At 44.9% G+C, this 17,929-nt stretch overlaps 3 protein-coding genes across 9 annotated transcripts; 1 reads left to right on the plus strand and 2 right to left on the minus strand.

Annotated features, from left to right (window-relative positions):
- Positions 1-1,515: 1,515 nt before the first annotated feature.
- gid4 (GID complex subunit 4 homolog) lies at positions 1,516-4,039 on the minus strand. 4 transcript variants are annotated; one of them, XM_088358263.1, is made up of 6 exons: positions 3,683-4,039; positions 3,159-3,218; positions 2,612-2,719; positions 2,419-2,520; positions 2,194-2,324; positions 1,516-2,071 (listed from the first exon to the last, which is right to left on the minus strand). In XM_088358263.1, the coding sequence occupies exons 1-6, from the start codon at positions 3,905-3,907 to the stop codon at positions 2,008-2,010; spliced, it is 690 nt and encodes a 229-aa protein (XP_088214389.1). In that variant the 5' UTR covers positions 3,908-4,039; the 3' UTR covers positions 1,516-2,007. The 4 variants fall into 4 exon arrangements, with proteins under 4 accessions (XP_088214389.1, XP_088214390.1, XP_088214391.1 ...); XM_088358264.1 differs by having other exon boundaries at positions 2,162-2,324; XM_088358265.1 differs by having other exon boundaries at positions 2,154-2,324.
- A 1,038-nt stretch (positions 4,040-5,077) lies between these two features.
- Positions 5,078-8,453, minus strand: drc3 (dynein regulatory complex subunit 3). 3 transcript variants are annotated; one of them, XM_088357968.1, is made up of 12 exons: positions 7,782-8,084; positions 7,598-7,714; positions 7,248-7,414; positions 7,001-7,156; positions 6,814-6,933; positions 6,633-6,747; positions 6,389-6,561; positions 6,162-6,290; positions 6,010-6,080; positions 5,678-5,801; positions 5,382-5,513; positions 5,078-5,310 (listed from the first exon to the last, which is right to left on the minus strand). In XM_088357968.1, the coding sequence occupies exons 1-12, from the start codon at positions 7,966-7,968 to the stop codon at positions 5,215-5,217; spliced, it is 1,587 nt and encodes a 528-aa protein (XP_088214094.1). In that variant the 5' UTR covers positions 7,969-8,084; the 3' UTR covers positions 5,078-5,214. The 3 variants fall into 3 exon arrangements, with proteins under 3 accessions (XP_088214094.1, XP_088214091.1, XP_088214093.1); XM_088357965.1 differs by lacking the exons at positions 5,078-5,310; positions 5,382-5,513; positions 5,678-5,801 and adding an exon at positions 8,312-8,453 and having other exon boundaries at positions 5,850-6,080; positions 6,162-6,308; positions 7,782-7,970; XM_088357967.1 differs by lacking the exons at positions 5,078-5,310; positions 5,382-5,513; positions 5,678-5,801 and having other exon boundaries at positions 5,850-6,080; positions 6,162-6,308; positions 7,782-7,970; positions 8,052-8,073.
- Positions 8,454-8,685: 232 nt separating this feature from the next.
- tom1l2a (target of myb1 like 2 membrane trafficking protein a) lies at positions 8,686-17,437 on the plus strand. 2 transcript variants are annotated; one of them, XM_088358834.1, is made up of 16 exons: positions 8,686-8,803; positions 9,930-10,014; positions 10,721-10,799; positions 10,881-11,030; positions 11,248-11,382; positions 11,451-11,567; positions 11,653-11,769; positions 11,925-12,058; positions 12,146-12,188; positions 12,489-12,660; positions 12,848-12,941; positions 13,106-13,181; positions 13,559-13,636; positions 14,831-14,890; positions 15,339-15,375; positions 15,479-17,437. In XM_088358834.1, the coding sequence occupies exons 1-16, from the start codon at positions 8,752-8,754 to the stop codon at positions 15,619-15,621; spliced, it is 1,572 nt and encodes a 523-aa protein (XP_088214960.1). In that variant the 5' UTR covers positions 8,686-8,751; the 3' UTR covers positions 15,622-17,437. The 2 variants fall into 2 exon arrangements, with proteins under 2 accessions (XP_088214960.1, XP_088214961.1); XM_088358835.1 differs by lacking the exon at positions 13,559-13,636.
- Positions 17,438-17,929: the final 492 nt, after the last annotated feature.

The following is a 17,929-nucleotide window of genomic DNA, read 5'->3' on the forward strand; positions in this document are numbered from 1 at the left end:
ATTCTGATGAAGTGAATTTTGAACTTTATGCATATCTGTATGTTGCATTAGATGATCCACTAGTCTATCAAACTATTTTTGCTGTACCGAGAAGCTTTAGTTTCAGTAATGTATAAGTACTTAGTAGAAGATAGAAGGCCCAGTTGTCCGTGACCAGGGAGAGCTGAAGGAATGACCTTTTAGGGGAAACAAGCAGACTGAGACTCAAACTGCAGCTGTTACCCAAAGCCGTGACATCAGCTTCTTGTCAGGTATAAAAGCTACGGGCCTGACAAAAGAAGGAGCGGGGGGGCTCGCTCTAGCTCGGGCTCGCTCGCTCTCTCGCGCTCTCTCTCTCTGGCTTTTTACATCCATGCCTTGGGGCCACTCAACTTTTTGGAAAGACTTCACTCTGTCATCGGTTGAATATAATCTTTTCCCAATCAGCTGTGGGTCCCTGAGGTGTTCATTTGCCTGGAACCAGCCACCGACCACCGAGTGTTTTTTGGAGACCAGCGAGGCCAAAAAAAAACATATACCACACTGACTTTAAAGTCAGAATCCTGACTTTATTCTCAGAATTCTGACTTTAAAGTGAGAATTCTGAGAAAAAAAAAGTCAGAATCCTGTCACTCCCCTCCCCTTTTTTTTTTCTTCACTGGCCCTAATCCTCTTCCGTACCTTTCTCATTGGCTGTCATATTAAGGTTTCATAATACGTAATATGTAGCATGCCAAAAAGTTCAGATTGACTGATCCGGTCTCTTTGGTAGACACAATTAGAGACGTGACTTGACCTTGGCCCTTCAATCGCTATGACCGTCGATGGTATATTTGGCACACTTACCAGTTGAATCCAGTTAAGGCCGTGAAGTCACCCCACCACTGACTGACTGAAATATTCAAACTGCTCATTAGTAACTTAATGCCAAAGACATGCAGCGCCATACTGACATCTAGTGGACACTGCACCGCAGGTGAGTTCAAATGCGGAAACGCGTGATACACACAAATTTGTTTTGCTCCTTGTGCTTGGTGCAGCAGACACATCCAACATTTTTTGAATGTGGTGTATTCCAGCAAATGTCACACAAGGTACATTTTGCCATCAGCCACAAATTCAACAGATCCTGTCCCTCCCAAAGTCCGACAATATTGTGTTTTGATGTGAAGCACTGGGAGGTTTAGAATGTAATTTTAAGTTTGTCACTTTTGCAAGAGTACCTTGAAGACTGTTTCAAGCTCAATCTTTTTTTTAGTGACGCTTTCAAAAGACTGACCCTTGTCCCATTTCTTCACAAACTAACTTCCCCAGCAAGGCAAAGTCTTTGCCACTTTGACTTGCATGATATTGACACAAATAGTATGTGATGTTACATGGTTCTTCAAAAATAATAATTGTAAATGAGGGGGGGGGGCTTGATTAAAAAAAAAAAAAACACTTTGAAGTAATTTTAAGACGATTTGATGAGTCACAACCCGATATGGTTATTGATCATCCAGAGTGCTTGACAGTTGTTGATTTTCAAATGGAGGGATCGTTGTTGTGTTTGTATTATTGCCACTGTTTTCCGTGATGTGCTCTGTAAAGCGTTGTTACGTCAACAGTTGTTGTGAAAGCACTACATTAGAAAGATGTCTTTAGTCTTTTAAATCAAATGAGAAAAGAAAGGACTGAAAGGCTTACTTAGTTCAACTTCAAGGCAAAGTTGTCTTTTTGTGAGTAAATGTTGCCTTTGTAAAACATAATTAATAACCAAAATCAAGCCAGGTTGGCAAATGAGGTCAAGATGGGCTTTGCGGCCACAGTGAGACCTCTTCATCGCGTCCGTTAGCCTTCGCATCTTTCTCTCAGTCTTGCGCAGGAGTCGGAGAGCGCCTTTTCATTTGGTAGGGGGGGGTGTTCACCGAGCTCCATTCGGGACAGCAAGTGGCTCGCTCGCCATCCGTATTTCTTGATGTTGTTTTTGGGCATCCCATTGAAGATGAGCTGAACCCTCCTTGACAAAAACATTTGTCGCTCGTCTTTTCAGCGGAATTCATAAATGGGAATACTGTGCTCTCGGACGTGGCTCAGGTTGAGGGACTGATACCTGGAAGAAGAAAAAAAAAAAGATTTCAATATTGTCGGTCAAAATCCTCGTCTACAAAATCGCTCCTTTTCGAGAAATGTACCCAGATACCCATTTCAATCCTTCATAATGCGCCGACTGACCATTCCGAGCTCCTGTGGTAGTAGTAACCCTCTATAGTGGCCGAGGACTTCTGGAAGCAGATGTAGTAAAAGCCTGCAAAGGACGCGCCGCTGATATCCTTGATGGTGTGATCGGGGACCAGGAACTGCTCCTTTGGGAGGGCAGAAATGCAGGTTTCAAAGTTCACAATCAGGAGGACAAAGAGATAATGTTAAGGGTCACTGAAAAAACACTCGGGGACTGACTTTCCATCTCATGAAGACGTAATCGCTGCGTTCCAGCGCATCGTAGTCAAAGTCATCAGAATTGAAGCTTTTGGCCACTTTATAAAATGGCTGAAATTTGCCCTGCGGGAAAACGTCCCTTCAAGTCACGTCAGACAACCGCTGATCAAACGTCGCACTCCCTGGTGTAGGTCATGGGAGAACGGGTACGTACCCAGTGCTTCCTGTCCACATCTTCGTCAGCATCCCACTTCCTGGTTAGAAAAGGCCGCTTTCGGCTGATGATTTCACCAGCAAAGAATGTCGTGAGCGTTGGATACTCCTGGTGGCAAAAAATTTAAGACGTTAGCAAGGCAGGCAGGAGAGGTGAAATTGGCCATCCGTCTCTTGCTACCCAATTGTAGAACACTCAGTACATACTTGCACTGTCGTTTACCATTGCTGTTTTTATTTTATTTTAATTTTGGGGAGAAATGAGAGCAAATATGTGTTCCCTTTGTGCCAGTAAATACACCACTTCAAATTCGATGCGAGTGCAAGCTGACCCGCTGACAACAAGTTTCACCCTTGAACATTCTGTTCCCCTTGTCAGGCCACCCTCGAAGTATTACGTAATGAAATGGATACACACTTGTCTCAGAAATTAGGGCAGGCGTGCAGACCTTAAAATAGAGATTCGCCGGGTCAACTGGCCTGCGGTGACCCCCAATAAGATAACCATGACAAGTCCTGATGTCAGCTAAATGTTTGAGCTCGCTCACCTCAGTCAGGCCGCTGATCTTCAGATATCCACACAAGTAGGAGTCCTCGGGAGTCACGTGCTAGAGAAAAATCAATAATTTTAGTGAAACGTGTTGTTACTAATGTGTAATATCTAGTTATGCTGTCAAACAAAGTGAAGCTGCATCCCATTTTCTCATGCTCCTCCATTGTAGGGGAAAAAATGTTGCAAATCGTGCTGAATAAATAACCTTTAAGTATCAATAATGATAATAGTCCATTAATTTGATAATCGATGTGGTGTCGATTAATCCATTAATTGTTGCACCACTATTGCAAAGTTATCGGTGCATGCAAAGTTGTAAGAAATGATACTAAACAATGGCATTTCAAATGTCACACTTGCATTCAACCGGTCGCTAAACTAGGTCAGTGTGTTGCTATTGACTGTCAAGTAAGCCAACGTCGACGTGCCAAGTCGGTCGCAAGTGGACCTCAAAAGAATGCCATTTGCACTAGAACAAAAACGCAAGCGATCAAATTTAAAAGTCAACCTGATACGTACCTGCAAAACCACATCCACGTCGTAGGCGTTCCCTTTGCTCTTCTGATAGCCTCGAAACTGGGAGCCGCTATACAGCAGCGACGTGGCCACGCCGGGCTGCTGCCCATTGATCGGCCCAGGCGGGACAAGCGAGCCCGCGGATGGACGGGCCGCGTCAGGGGCAAGGCTGCACTTGACTGGTACAGGCATGGCGAGCGGCAACGGGTCACCGTCGGCTACCGTCATCAACTTCGGAGCAGGTGAGCGCCCGAAGTCGCCGAGGTCCAAAACTTTGAACTATTTCTTTGGGCTGGCGACCTCGGCGCAACTCTGAATGGAGAGCTCCGTATCCCGGAATGTGATTGGTCGAAAGCGTAGGGCTTGAGCGGACCTTTTATTTGGGGACTGTCAAACCGAGTGGCATTTTGGGAATTGTAGTAATATGACGAGATACTACCAAAAAAAAGCACTGACGACTTCGAAAACACGAAACACGCGCCCCTCGGCGGTCGCAGGTACACTCGCCTGTCTTGTGAATAGGTGTTGTGCAAGATTTGGACGGAGGGTCCGTATTGTGACGCTTTTATAGGTAAAAAAAAAAAAAAAAAAATCTTAACGGGGGAACCAAATCTGGCACAAAACCGTCCGCATCAGTTCGATTCCCGCGATTACGGTGTGCGTGTATGTGACAAAACGGAAAAAGAAAATACGTTCGCTCCCTTCGTCGCATTTTTAAACTTTGGCATAAATATATGTGAGCATAGTTGTGAATTAAGGGTTAGCTTCAACATCAATTTGATTTTTTTTCCTGAAACGTCATAGCTAAATTACAACACACGGTAGGATCTGGGGGGCTCGCCTCACAGTTAGGGGGGTGTGGATTCGAGTCCATCTCCGGCCCTCCCTGTGTGGAGTTTGCATGTTCTCCCCGTGCCCGCGTGGGTTTTCTCCGGGCACTCCAGTTTTCTCCCACATCCCCAAAACATGCTTGGTAGGCCGATTGAGCACTCCAAATTGGCCCTAGGTGTGAGTGCGAGTGCGGATGGTTGTTCGTCTCTGTGTGCCCTGCGATTGGCTGGCAACCAGTTCAGGGTGTCCCCCGCCTACTGCCCGATGACTGCTGGGATAGGCTCCAGCACGCCCGCGACCCCCGTGGGACAAGCAGTATAGAGAATGGATGGCTGGATGGTAGGATCCGTATTGTGACGCTTTTATAGGTAAAAAAAAATCTGATGTACTAATGAAAAGTAAAGACATTAAATCAGCGTCAAAGAATACTTTTGGGGAGACATGAAGCTATGTCTGATAAAAAAAAATGTTTGCTGTTGGTTAGCCAGTATAATTGTACAGTCTATATCACTAATTAATGTAATTGATATAAGAAAAATACTGCACTTATTCATAGTGAAACAAATCAAGTGAGAATTTTACTATCACAACATTGCAAAGGGAAATAAAGACCCAAGGAATACGTCAGCCAATATATATGTTTTCATGGAGCAAATACATATTTGGGCACATTGTAATCCCCTTCTTTTAAGCCCACGTTTGCACTACATCAACATTTTCAGCTGTTCCCTCAAATAGTCGGCGTGTCTGTGGATATCTGCTATGCGCTTTCGGTTCCTCTTCAGTTCTGTGTCTTCAATCTGAAACATCACAGAAGGACAACATGAGCGGCGTGCACACACGAGACCCAAAAGTCATTTCAGGTTTTTACCCCTTTGATGAGGGCCACTTTCCAGGCCTCGGCGCGCGTGACCAACTGCGTCTCCCTGTCATTGATAGTCTGCAGATGGTTGTCGTGGCTGGCAGCCAGCGTGTCCATCACTGTGTTTTTGTCCAAGAACAGCTACATTGAGAAGGGCGGGTGTCAGACCTTATTATGCTAAATGGCAATGGTGACAAGTTCTTTGTATTTGTGGATGCAGCATTTCTAGCTAGGAAGACAAACCTCAATTCAACCTCAATCGAAACTGCTGTTAATTGATATCGTGCGGTGCTGCCGCTACCTACCATTCGGACATCATCGGGCAAATCATCTTCAGCTTCTCCCTTCGCCACCACCTCCAGTGTGGTGACGGCAATTTGCGTTACCTTCTGATGATGGCTGTCCTCCAGCTCTCGACACTGGACGAATGTACAATCGAGTCAAGGAAGGCCTGGCACAGTTATGGTGGGAACGGCAAACTAAATGCGGAGTTCAATACGTGAAGATGTCAACATATCCCATGAGTTCATAAAATTGACTTTTTGGAATCAAAGCTTTGTAATGTGGAATTCCCCGTTGTGACAAAAGGTCTGTCCCGTAAAGTTGAAGAGGAGCTGCGAGGACGTGTGAAGGATATATGCCTTGAGCCGTTTCGCTGAAACTGCCGGTCATTTCGGAGATGTTGTTGTCAAACCTTCGGATCGTTTCCTGTGGGGAGCGTCGTTCACTTTTGTGACATTGTCGGCATAGATTGCAATTGGAATCAAAAGTTCACATGTCACAAGGTACCTCCAGGTAGCTGTAGAGTTGAAACTCCACCGTCATTAGGTTGTAACACAAAACATTGATTTCTTCCAGGCAGATGTCCATCTTGCTCTTCTTTTCATCCTTCGCTGCCTGTTGTAAATCCAATGTTCTCTGTACATAGAAATATGTCTTGAAAAAGCACGCCTGCTCGTAGAGGAACCCAAATTGGGACATGTTTGGGACATTCCATTCCCCGTTTGCGAGCACACCTGCTTCTGTTCCGTCTGAAAATCAGCCAACACTTTGGAGGCTCTGCTTTGGCTGTCTGTCACGTCTACGTCAAGTCGAGCGAAGAATGAGGCGACCTCGGCGTCTCTTCGCTTGTACTCGGCCAGGCCCACTTCAAAGAGCTGGTTGCACAGGTCAACCAGTTGTTGCTCGAATGTAAACGAGAAGAGTCAAGGGAGGCAAACAAACGGTAATCGCTTGACAAAGCCGCCCGCGACAAAGGATATGCCTCCAGCAACTCGTCCACTCCCGGCAGGCATTGTAGTTTTTTTAACTCTGTATCATTTTGGATAATGTTTTTGTACAGATAATCTCCATTCAACTGCTCCACAAAAGAATCCTGAAATAAAAATAAAGACATTGGCAGCCATCTTGATCAAAACCCAAACGAGTTGATTGAACTCACCTCGTGCATTTGTAGTATAGTTTCCTGTTTTCGTTTTTCCTCCGCTGCTTGTTGGGCATGTAACTCCTCCTGGTTCATCTCTTCAATGTCAAGGTTGTACTTGGCCGACGCCCTGTTCCTCTATATGCACATGACATCGTATTACATGCAAGTTGCAAAACGTTTCAAAACACTGCACATTTCTTACAATATCCTCGTTAAGAAAAACGTTGTTCAGGAACTTCAATTGCTGAAAATAGGCCGCGAGGAAAAGGGTGTACTTTTCTTCATTGTTCTCCTCTGGGATCGGATTTCCATCTATATTGAGGGTGAAGAGCTTCTTGAACTTTCGCAGATAGACCACCTTTGGAGTGCAGAGCAGTGACTTTGGGTTTGGCAAGTGTCCCAAAACACACACTTTCTTTTTTCATTTTACAATGCGCCTTTTTTGTTACATTGTTCAGTTGATGCAGTTTGTTGTTTGCAATGCAGAAAACGGTTAGTTCCATGAGGTTGTCCATGTTTTCGATGAGAGTAATGTGGTTGTTGGACAAATTCAGCACTTCCATCTTCACAAGACCATCCAGTCCTTCAATTTTCTTGATTTTGTTAAATGACAGATCTAAGAAACAAAATGGGCGTTATTGTTGTTTCAAGTTTGTACGTTTTTCCTGCACAGCAAAAAGTCCGGGCTTGAAGGACCCAGCTTAGTCAGGCTTGCCCCATCTCACAAAAACATGCTTGTTAGGGTAATTAAAGACTCAATATTGTCTTAAGGAATATTCAAAACAACATGTTTTCTTACTGAGCCACGTCAGGTTAACCAGATGGTCCAATCCTTCGATCTTCTTGATGAAGTTGTTGTTGAGATTTAACTTGGTTAACGCCGAGAACTCCCACAAGTGGTCAATCTTCTGGATGTCTTGTGAGGAAAACCATCATTCTACGAGACACATTCAGTATCATCAAGCCTGCATTTTTCTACTCACTTCTGTATTCCAGACTCAATCTGGGGGCCTCCTTAAAGATGATTCCCTCCTGCTTGGCAATGTGTTCAGCTTGATCTTGGAGACCTTGCTCCAGGACGGCTTCCTGCAGAATCTCCTCATCGATGTAAATTGGGGTTTTATCATGGTAACCGGCGCTTAGGTTGGAGGTTTCCTTGCTGGAAGGCATGACTTTAAAAGAAATAAAAACACAAACTAAAACCTAATTTGGCCATGTTAAATGGTTATGCATGAATAGACTACCATGACTACCTTTTTCTTAAATATAGCAAATACTTGTTGACTAATGGGGGGGGGGGGGGGGGCTGTGCAAATACTGCATCTCAGAATGTGTCGGATACTACATGTAACAACGTTGTATTTTTGTATTTTTAATTCACCAAAGGGTACATCAATAGCGTCATCAATGAACGTAGATAACGATGTTGACACGTGCGCGTATTAACTGGTCAAAACATGTAAATATAAACGCCGATTACGGTTCGTCTGAATTCAATAATTATATGTGTTACCTGCGTTAGCACAGAAGCTACAAATCAGCCACAACTGGGAACGCAAAATGCGTATATATCAAAATAAATAAATCACATTACAGCTCTTCAATGTTTACGAAGTGTTGCGTAGCAACTGGGTGCTGCATTCGAGCACACTGGGAGAAAATACCTTCGTCTATTCCACTTTCAGAGCTCAATTCACAAATCGTGTTTTACCCAAACATATTTTTGTTGCATTTGTAACACTCATGAGATATTTTAAAAATCAATCACAGCTCACATACGTGGATTAAAATGTATGTGGATACCGCGAAAAACACTATGACTGACAGCCATCCTAACCACTGGCATATAAATTGTGAATGTGTGTTGTCCAATAGAGTCGCTTAGAAGGCGGGGCTTAAGAGTAGCGTCTGGGCCTCCGCCTGTCGGCGCCAAGCGGATTGTTTGCTGTCAACATGGAGTTCTTACTCGGAAATCCTTACAGCACTCCAGTAGGCCAATGCATAGGTACGTCCGCTTTTAAAATTGCGCAATTGCCATGCAGCGAAATGTACCATATAACAACTCAGACGAATTGGGTGAGTGGCGCTCCATTGGAAATCTCGAGTTAGCATCCTTGCGACAAACGTCATCTAACTGGAATGAGCTTCCAGACCCCCCACTAAACTTTCCACTTACTGGGTTCATTCGCTCAAACGGCATCATTTTCGACAACACGCAAGTGTATTTGAATGCATTAAAGCGGACGTGAATATTTTCAAGTTAGCTTTAGTTTTGAAAAGTTGCCTGTAGGGATGTGGCAAACACGTCCGTTTTCCGGATCTATTTTCCATTATGTCTATGTGTATTCATAATTATAATATTCATAACAAATGTATGTAATATGCTTCTATCAGCTCATGGGGTTAAGTGGACGATGAAGCTGCAGGGTTCAGTGTTCCAGAAATGCACCGCCTTGTAATGAAAGGCGTTTCGGATATTGTGATTAGATGAGAGGTTACAGGGCAAGTACGAGGTGTGCCAGAAAAAGTCCATTGCTGGGGTCTGAACAGATACGTTTCAAAATTACACAAGCTATGAGATTCCCCTTCCATGTGGGCAAGATGACCAACCTCTGAAGATTGTCTGGTTTAGTGCTGAAACGAGGCGAGTCACCAGCTCACAATGCCCCGAGCAACTGACAGTGTTGTATTCTGAGAAGTTGTGTGACAGCAGCAAAGAGAGAAGTGGTGATGGGACTGAAGACATTAAATGTGGAGGGTGGGAATAAAAAGCCCTGTTGGCACTGCAAGACACTGCCTGCCTTGGAACGATCTGACACCACTGATGGGGTCTCAGGTGAAAATGAGGTGTTGACAGAGACCACGCGTGAATGGTGTCTGTCAGTGATTTCCACTTCTCAACAGTATTTAAACTGGACAACACACCTTTTTATTTTTGCCCATCCTTGATCTCCACAATTCTATTCTTCATTCGACTCTACAGAGTTGTCCATTTTTGCATGTTTTTATCAATTACCTTGAAACATGTCTTAAATGTCTGCACTCACTTTACAGGGTCTTTAAGATATTCTGGTTTGTGTGTGTATTCACTGAGAGTTGAAAAAAAATCTTGTTTCTGTTGGTTCTTCCAGAGAGAGCCACTGAAGGTGGCCTCCAGAATGAAGACTGGGCCCTCAATATGGAGATCTGTGACATCATAAACGAGACGGATGAGGGGTGAGTTAGCCAAACGACTCGAGCCAGCGCAGCGTAGGACTGCTGGAAAGAATGCTACCCGTGCCCACGGCAGTTTGTCACCGAGCTCTTATTGTTTTTACTGGCTGACTCCACAATAGCCACTGCCCGGCCACCACAGAAAGGCCTTTTGTTAGTGTTGGAGGTGTCACTGAATGGACAAGCTTGACTATGTACTTCTCGTCCGAACGCCTTAATGCAAGGATTTATACTGAAGTCAACGCTTGCCCAGTTAGAGAAATAATCGTGATGTGAATCTTTCATTTAAAAAAAACGCTTGCTCGTTGAAGTGCTTAATTCTAGCGTCATCCGCAGTGGCGACTCTCCATGTGTGGACAGCGGCAGCGACGTCGCCTCGGGAGAAAAGCGAGACAAGCAGATGGTGCCGTGGCCTCGTGCTGTCACCGTCGCGCACCTCCGCTGGCTGACAAATGGTCGTCTGTTTGCGTGCTGCGCAAACAATTTTATTGCCAAACCGGCACGTGGTCTCATAAGACAGACACAGAAAAGAAAGACAGAAAATGTTATGTATTTCTCTCAAACAATTGCTTTTGAGTCAGTGCAGGGTGGAAGTGGAAGTTTCAATCCAAGCGATACATTTTCGATGAATGTAATTTTGTTTCCAGTCGGAGATGCCGCTGTCTCAGTCCTTCTTTCAAGTCAACACGCATTTTTTTTCCCCCCGCAGGCCAAAAGACGCCATGCGAGCGCTGAGGAAACGACTCGGCGGCAACAAGAATTACCGAGAAGTCTTGCTGGCGCTGACGGTAAATCGCACCTTTTCACACTGACGGTAAACCGCATCTTTTTCTGTGGCATGTATTTCACGATCTTGTGCGACTTGCTAGGTCGTGGAGACGTGCGTGAAGAACTGCGGCCACAGGTTTCACCTGCAGGTGGCCAGCCGAGATTTCATCGATGGCGTTTTGGTGAAAATCATCTCGCCGAAGGCCAATCCTCCGACCATCGTGCAAGACAAAGTGTTGTCGCTGATACAGGTACAGCAGCCAGTGTTGAAAATATATTTTATTTTATTCTGCGGAGGGATGAAATTATGGCAACATATTTGAATCTTATGAATATAAAATTAATCAATTTTTTTTTTCTTCAAGTAGTTTGATTTGGCAAGAGCCAACACATTTTTATGTTAGTGGGCCATTTCCAAAGCGGCCATGTTGCCAGCTGCAATCAAGCACTTCACTCTCACCTGGGCAGGCCTGGGCCGACGCCTTCCGGAGTAGTCCTGATCTTACCGGGGTGGTCCACATTTATGAAGAACTGAAGCGGAAGGGCACGGAGTTCCCCATGGCCGATTTGGATGCACTGTCGCCCATCCACACGCCACATCGGGTACAGAACCAAATTTGGAAAGACACACGCGGAACATGTCGACTTCAAGCTCCCGTTTCTCCTCCCAGGGCACGCCGGAGGTGGACCCGGCCATCATCAAGTACCTGGCACCTGGAAGCACTGCCACCGACTTAGCCGCCAGGCAAGGGTCTCCACACGGCCCCATCACGGCAACCTCCCAACAGGTGACGTCACCTCGGTGCCCTCCTTGCATTGCCCGTTTGCCCACATTGACGACGTCAAGTGATTGTTGCCTGTCTTGGCTCGCAGGTGGCGCGCTTACGTAGTGAGTTGGACATAGTGAGAGGGAACATCAAAGTCTTGTCGGAGATGCTCACGGAGATGGTCCCCGGCCAGGAAGATGGACCCGATCTAGAACTGCTTCAGGTTGGATGGAGGATTTATATTACAATGTTAAATAAGAAAACTTTGCCTGTGTCAACCACCAAGGGGCGTAGCGTGCCAAGGTCTAAACCTTTTTATTCCTTGTCATGTATTCTTTCGCTTCACCCGCCCGTCTGTCTACACTCCCTTTTGCCAAGGAGCTGCACAGGACATGCAGAGCCATGCAGCAAAGAGTCGTTGAACTCATCTCACGCGTGTCCAACGAGGAAGTGACTGAGGAGCTGCTGCATGTCAACGACGACCTCAACAACATCTTCCTCCGATACGAGAGGTACGCTTGCTTCAAAAGATGCTTTGTGGTCAACGTGGGTCGTCGTTTGGAAAAACGTGCAGCTAAATTCGGTTGTGCTGCTTTCAGGTATGAGCGCTGCAGGTCGGGGAGGGGCGCTAACAACAAAGGGGTGAGTATGGCCACTATGTGCTCTGAATGCCTCCGTTGTTGTTTCTTTGCCCACAAATTGTGCTTCGCTAGTCACAAATTCACAGTTTTTATTTCTTTTGTTGAACTTAACTCCGATATTCTGTGAAAAATTCGCCCATCCATGTGGGAGCGCTTTCTCTGATGCTTTGAGATGCCAAAAGATGGCGCCAAAGCCCCAGCTTGCAACTGGCCGTGAGAAAGGATCTTTGGCCATTGACAGGCCCGCCGATATCACGGTTGTTGCCATGTTGTAAGCCTTAAGTGTTGGATTGCTCCCCAGATTTTGGGTGAGGAGACAAATGACAACCTGATCGACTTGGGTCCCGGCTCTCCGGCTGTGGTGACCCCCCGAGCGGCGTCCAGCCCGCCTCCCCGCGGCACAACAGGGTCCGCTGCCTCACCGGTCCAGAACCCCGCTGTGGGCTCACTGTCTTCCGCGCTGGCTGGCCTCGGTAAGAAGACAACACGGTCTGCGAGCTACTGTTTGTCTGGCCTCTGTCCTGAAACTTGTTTCAGAGTGACTAGTGGGTATTAGGAACTCTCAATATAGTACTAGTCAGCTCTAATTGCGTGAAATGTCATGCATTTTTGCTCTGTTGATTTCCATAATGAACCCACCACGCTCCCACTTTGTTCTAGATGTCAGTCCTGCAAGTCCACCAAGCCGCAACCGGGACGACTTTGACATGTTTGCCCAGACTCGCACCAGCTCGCTGGCTGAGCAGCGCAAAAAGTATGTCGACATGGTTCTGTCCTTGACTCCCTTTGCCAGTTAGGAAATAATTATTTTCAGTTTTATCAAGTGCAAGTTATTTTTATAACAAGAACGGGGCAATTGGCAAAGCCACTTTGGCCGCTGGTTCTTACGCGCGTTGTCAATGTGTTTGTCGTGCGCAGTGTCAAGTACGAAGACCCCCGGGCTGTGGGTGGTCTGGCCTCGGCTCTGGATGTTAGACAGCACAACGCGGGAGGGGTGAGTGCGCCTAGCCAGCTGTCTGACAAGACGACAACCGTGCGGATGCTCAGCGCATCCTTTTTGTGACGCTCTGCCACTCTCACGTTAAATCTGAGGCAAATCTGAGACAATCCAGACTTTTAACTCCTGTAAGTGTAATGCCTCATGGCAGGGTGTCTCAATACATTTGTCCATTTGTCTTTGCGCACCAGTGGTTTGTTCCAAAATCTCAGCCTGCACGTACACAATGCTGTATTTTGTTTTCCCTAATTTCCATCTTCCTCTCGCTCCTTTCTTTTGGTCTGTCTTTTTTTGTCCGCCTCTCCCATTGTCAACTTGGCTGTCTGCGCTCTGCCGTGCTCCGTCCTCTGAGCTGTCTTCTGTTGTTGATTCAGCTAAGGGTAGAAGGGGACGCTGGTACCCCAGCAGATCAGGAGCTGCCCATAGACAGCTGGCTTATTACCCAAGGAATGGTGAGGACTCCATCCTTAGCGTGTCCTCCTACTCCACCTCGTCCTCCTCCCATCATCACCGGCCTCTTGATCCAGCCTCCGTAATCCACCGCTCTTCCTTTTTAGTCTCACGCCATTCTCTCCTGGCCCACTAAAACAATCGCTCCCGTGATGGATAATAGGATGATGCTAACCTTTGTCTACGGCCGTCTGCTGTTTATTTGCTGACTGAGCCGCTTTCTAAAGTAAACAGGCTGGCTTTGTGCCAACTTTGCTCTTGACTACTTGTTGAGTCACGCATTTATTCCGCTGCATTAATTTAAAGCCTCAATAATTATTTAAGTGAGATGCCAATGCCATTTTCAAAAAATAGATTTATATCCATGCCGAAAGCACTTTCTCCATGTTGCCCACCACTGATTTGTTTTATTGACATAGCTGCCAAACACTGAAACGTTACTGACACCTTTCACCTTAATCCATCCCCAGACTTGAACCTTTACCTTCTTTCGTCATCCTGTTTCCCAAGCTCACTAAAGCCGCACGGTAGACTAGTGCCATGTAGAAAAGATCTTGAACACCAATTTACACAAGTTGGAGAAAATGTGACAGTGGAAACGAGTGACCTCTTTTAACCAGCTTCCCTTTTGCGCCACTTTTGTTTCTTCAGTTTCCTTCTATGACTCTCGCTTGCTTTGCTTTTGATGAGCTCTCTTCTCTGCTGCAATCGCACAAAAACGACAATGCCACTTTTGTTTTTGTGAGGGTGAACGTGTTTGGAGATGTGTGGATTATCCTGAACCGTCCTCGAAATATTTCTTGCCTGTCCCAAACATGACTTATCATCGCAGCCCTCCGTGTGTACGCGTGTGCATGTGTGACTGCCTCCTGACAGCTTTTCTGTTAGTTGCTAATTTGCTAATGATGGGGAATAATGAAACGCTGCTCCGTGGCACCAGGCGGCAGCTGTTAGCTCGCGTCAACACGCAACACGGGACCTCCTGTTCTTGAGGTCCGCAGCTCACTGGCAGGTTATTGCGCAACAACAGCGCACACTGCTTGGCCCTTGCTTTTTTTCCCCCTCTTCCCATTTATTTTCCTCCTGCCTGAGCTCCTCTTTTTATTTATGTGTTAGAATTTTGTTTCTGTTGTGTGATGTGGTTGTGTTGGTTAGTGTCATGTGGCTTTTTTTTTGTCCATGGCTTTGCTCCGTAGATCCCTGTTTCACAGTCCTCTGTCATGGATGACATAGAGGAGTGGCTCAGTGCTGACGTGGTGAGACTTAATTTACCTTGATTTCAAATCTCCACATTTCTTCTGTCCTCACCATCTCTCGGGCAAAACATGTGTTTGCTCTAGCATCACATTCCTTTTTCTTCTCACTAACCTCACTCGATTTCCATCAGTGCCTGACATCACGGATGAATAAGCACAAGACTCACCTGCAATTTTTTTTTAGTATGTACTTGTGCACAATGTAATGAGTCCATGTTCCATTTTGAGGCTGCCAAAATAGGAGTTAGAAATTTAACAATGTTTTTAATATTGTGGTAGTGGATAACCTGCACTGCATCTTACTGTGAGATGGAATATTTTGTTAGTTCTATACATTTTATTTGTTCATAAGTAAGACACATTGTGGTTTTTATTGACTGAAGGCCATTATTTGAGACAATCTGGGAATTTTGTTTTACAAAATTCTCTTTCTTTTTTTCATGACTAGAAAGGCGATCCTCTGGATGAAGGCGTAACCAGTGAAGGTAGACCACATTGAAGCATTTGGCATAATTTATTTGCTTTATGAAAACAAATTCACTTTTGCATGAATGCACTTGAAAGACACATTCTTGTGTTTTTCCTCAGAGTTTGATAAGTTCCTGGAGGAGCGAGCAAAGGCATCAGACACGTCTCTCCCCGGGGATAACCCCGCTCAACCTGCCCTCCCCGCTCCCGTCGCTTTGCACAAGAAAGCAGAACGCACGGAGGACGCCCTCTTTGCCTTGTAGACTCGCATCCGAATGTCTCGGCGGCTCCCTCGGCGCCGTCTGAAGGTCGGCGCTTGGAACAATTCCCTTGAACGCGGTCCTCCTGTAACATTTCATCGTCTTGCCACTTGTTACAGCATTGCTGGAACTTGCACAGGCGGGCAGGTCGTGTCATAGCATCGCTGGATGTATTTGATCGTCAATGTGGGATGCGTTGACGCTTTCGACATTTCAAGCTGCGTTTAAGTGGAGGGAATAATCCCGTTCACACATCTTCATTAAGCCGCTACATAAGTAACGCAAGTGTTGGTGTCCAAGTATTGTAATGCTTTAAAGGAGTTGGACAAGAGAGCAAAGAAAAGATTAATGCGCAGTAGCTTGCTTCTGCAGCTGTGCGTGAAAACGAGAAAATGAATAAGCACATTCTCTCATTTTAACAAGCTGTGTCTGTCAGCAACCGTTTAACCAAAGGGAAGAAAAACAACCCAAATAGTGTTCAAAGGTTTCCCGTTTTAGGAATGTTTCCATAAAAGCCAAGTGTATGATTTCAACTAATCTTGCATCACAACAAGCAGCAGAAGTTTGGATGTTATGGAAATCTAAATGGAAGGATACTACTACATTATACGCACGTGGAGATCGAGCTATATTTAATCTCTGGAATTATTCCAAATTGACAATTTTGTCCCACCCCGGCAGTAATTAGGCCAACTTTAATTATACTCCCTAAAAAATAGTAAACTTGCAGCGTATTAACGTACACATTGAAGCAAAACAAAACAATCTGTGTGTTTACAAAATGGTTCGGGGTTTTTTTTTTTTTTTTTTTTTAGGGAAAAGGGAACATTGTTTTGAAGTACTTCATTTTGCACATAACTTTAAAAAAAATATAAAAATACTATTCGCAAGAATACAAATGGATTGAAATGAGGTGTTGAAACTGCTGGGACTGCACCAAACTATTGGATTTGATTACCTACTGGACAATAACTACAAACAAATGGCATTATTAAGGATATGTCGTTGGCTATATTGTGTAATATACCTCAAACAAACAAAAAGTCAATGTAATGATTTTTAATCGTACTATGCAAAGGGAAGCGCGTTATTTCTTGCCCTGGCAGTGTAGATATGTTTTAACAGTTTTAAGAACTTTTTTGTTGTTTACCATTCATTATTTTTAATGTCAGTGTAATTGCTATTTTTTCCACATCAGACTGTAATATGTCTTATATAATATTGGGTTGATGGTAGGGCTCGGGAGCCAAGAGCCCAAAAATCCATCCTATCTTAAACTCCAGCACTTTTAACCTCTTGGTTTGTACTAATTTTGCTTTGCATGTCTAATTTATATATTTTTGTTCTTGTTTGGTTTTCACTTTAAGAGTAAGACCAAAACCTGTGTAAATCGTGCAGTATTGTTGTCAGAATATTGTACTGAATTTGTTACCCATCTAAAAATGCATTTGCCTACATAATCTGCATAACTGCCGAGGATTAGGCAGAACTAAATTGGCGGAAGAGATTTAACAGGCAATCATTGCACAAACTGTTAGCATACCGGCTAAACCGATGTGGCCTAACGTCGCTGAATGTCGTGTTTATGGATTCCAGAACCTTTTGAAAAGGTTTCATGAAGCTTACACAATAATTGCAGCATGGGCTCTTCCAAATTCCTGTTTTGTTATTAACATGCTAGTGTACACGATTAGCATCAGTGGGTGTTCCGTGTCTGTTTGGGCTCTACCATCTTCCGTCATCCTGACTGGTGTGTCTCTGTGTGACTTAATGCATGTATGTAACTGCCCAATAAAACACTTGTGAGACTGCTACCTCACACGCTTTGTGTTTATTCGTGCATGATGTCACTCGCGTTGGCTGCATTCTGAAGTGTGAATGTGAACAAACAGCCATTGTAAACAATGCAAAAAGCTGTCGGTTTGCCTGCTGGCGAGTAACATGCCTTATTTTTACCCCGTGTGTTGTACCACTGGCATGGTTCCAAAAAGGCATGTTGACATGTCTTCATGACAATAAGTGCCACAAAGCTTTGAACCACTCGAGGTCAGTGACCCAGTTCCCTGCCATACCTCAGTAGAACTGCGCTTTTGTGTACATGTGACACTATTTGGTTTTAAAACGATGTATTTTGTAATTATTTTTAAAGTTTGGTTTTTTGATGACTCAAATATTTAAAATTTGATTACACATTTCGGCATCGGGTAATTTCCCTGTTGCTCTTCAAACTGCAAAAATCATGATGTAATCCCAGGCTCACAGTTGTGACGTCATATCACACCACTCCACTCCTGCACTTCCCATTGGACAA

The sequence above is a fragment of the Syngnathus floridae genome, chromosome 17 (genome assembly GCF_059516105.1).
Source record: "Syngnathus floridae isolate MCC-2025c chromosome 17, RoL_Sflo_1.0, whole genome shotgun sequence".
Lineage (NCBI taxonomy): Eukaryota > Metazoa > Chordata > Actinopteri > Syngnathiformes > Syngnathidae > Syngnathus > Syngnathus floridae.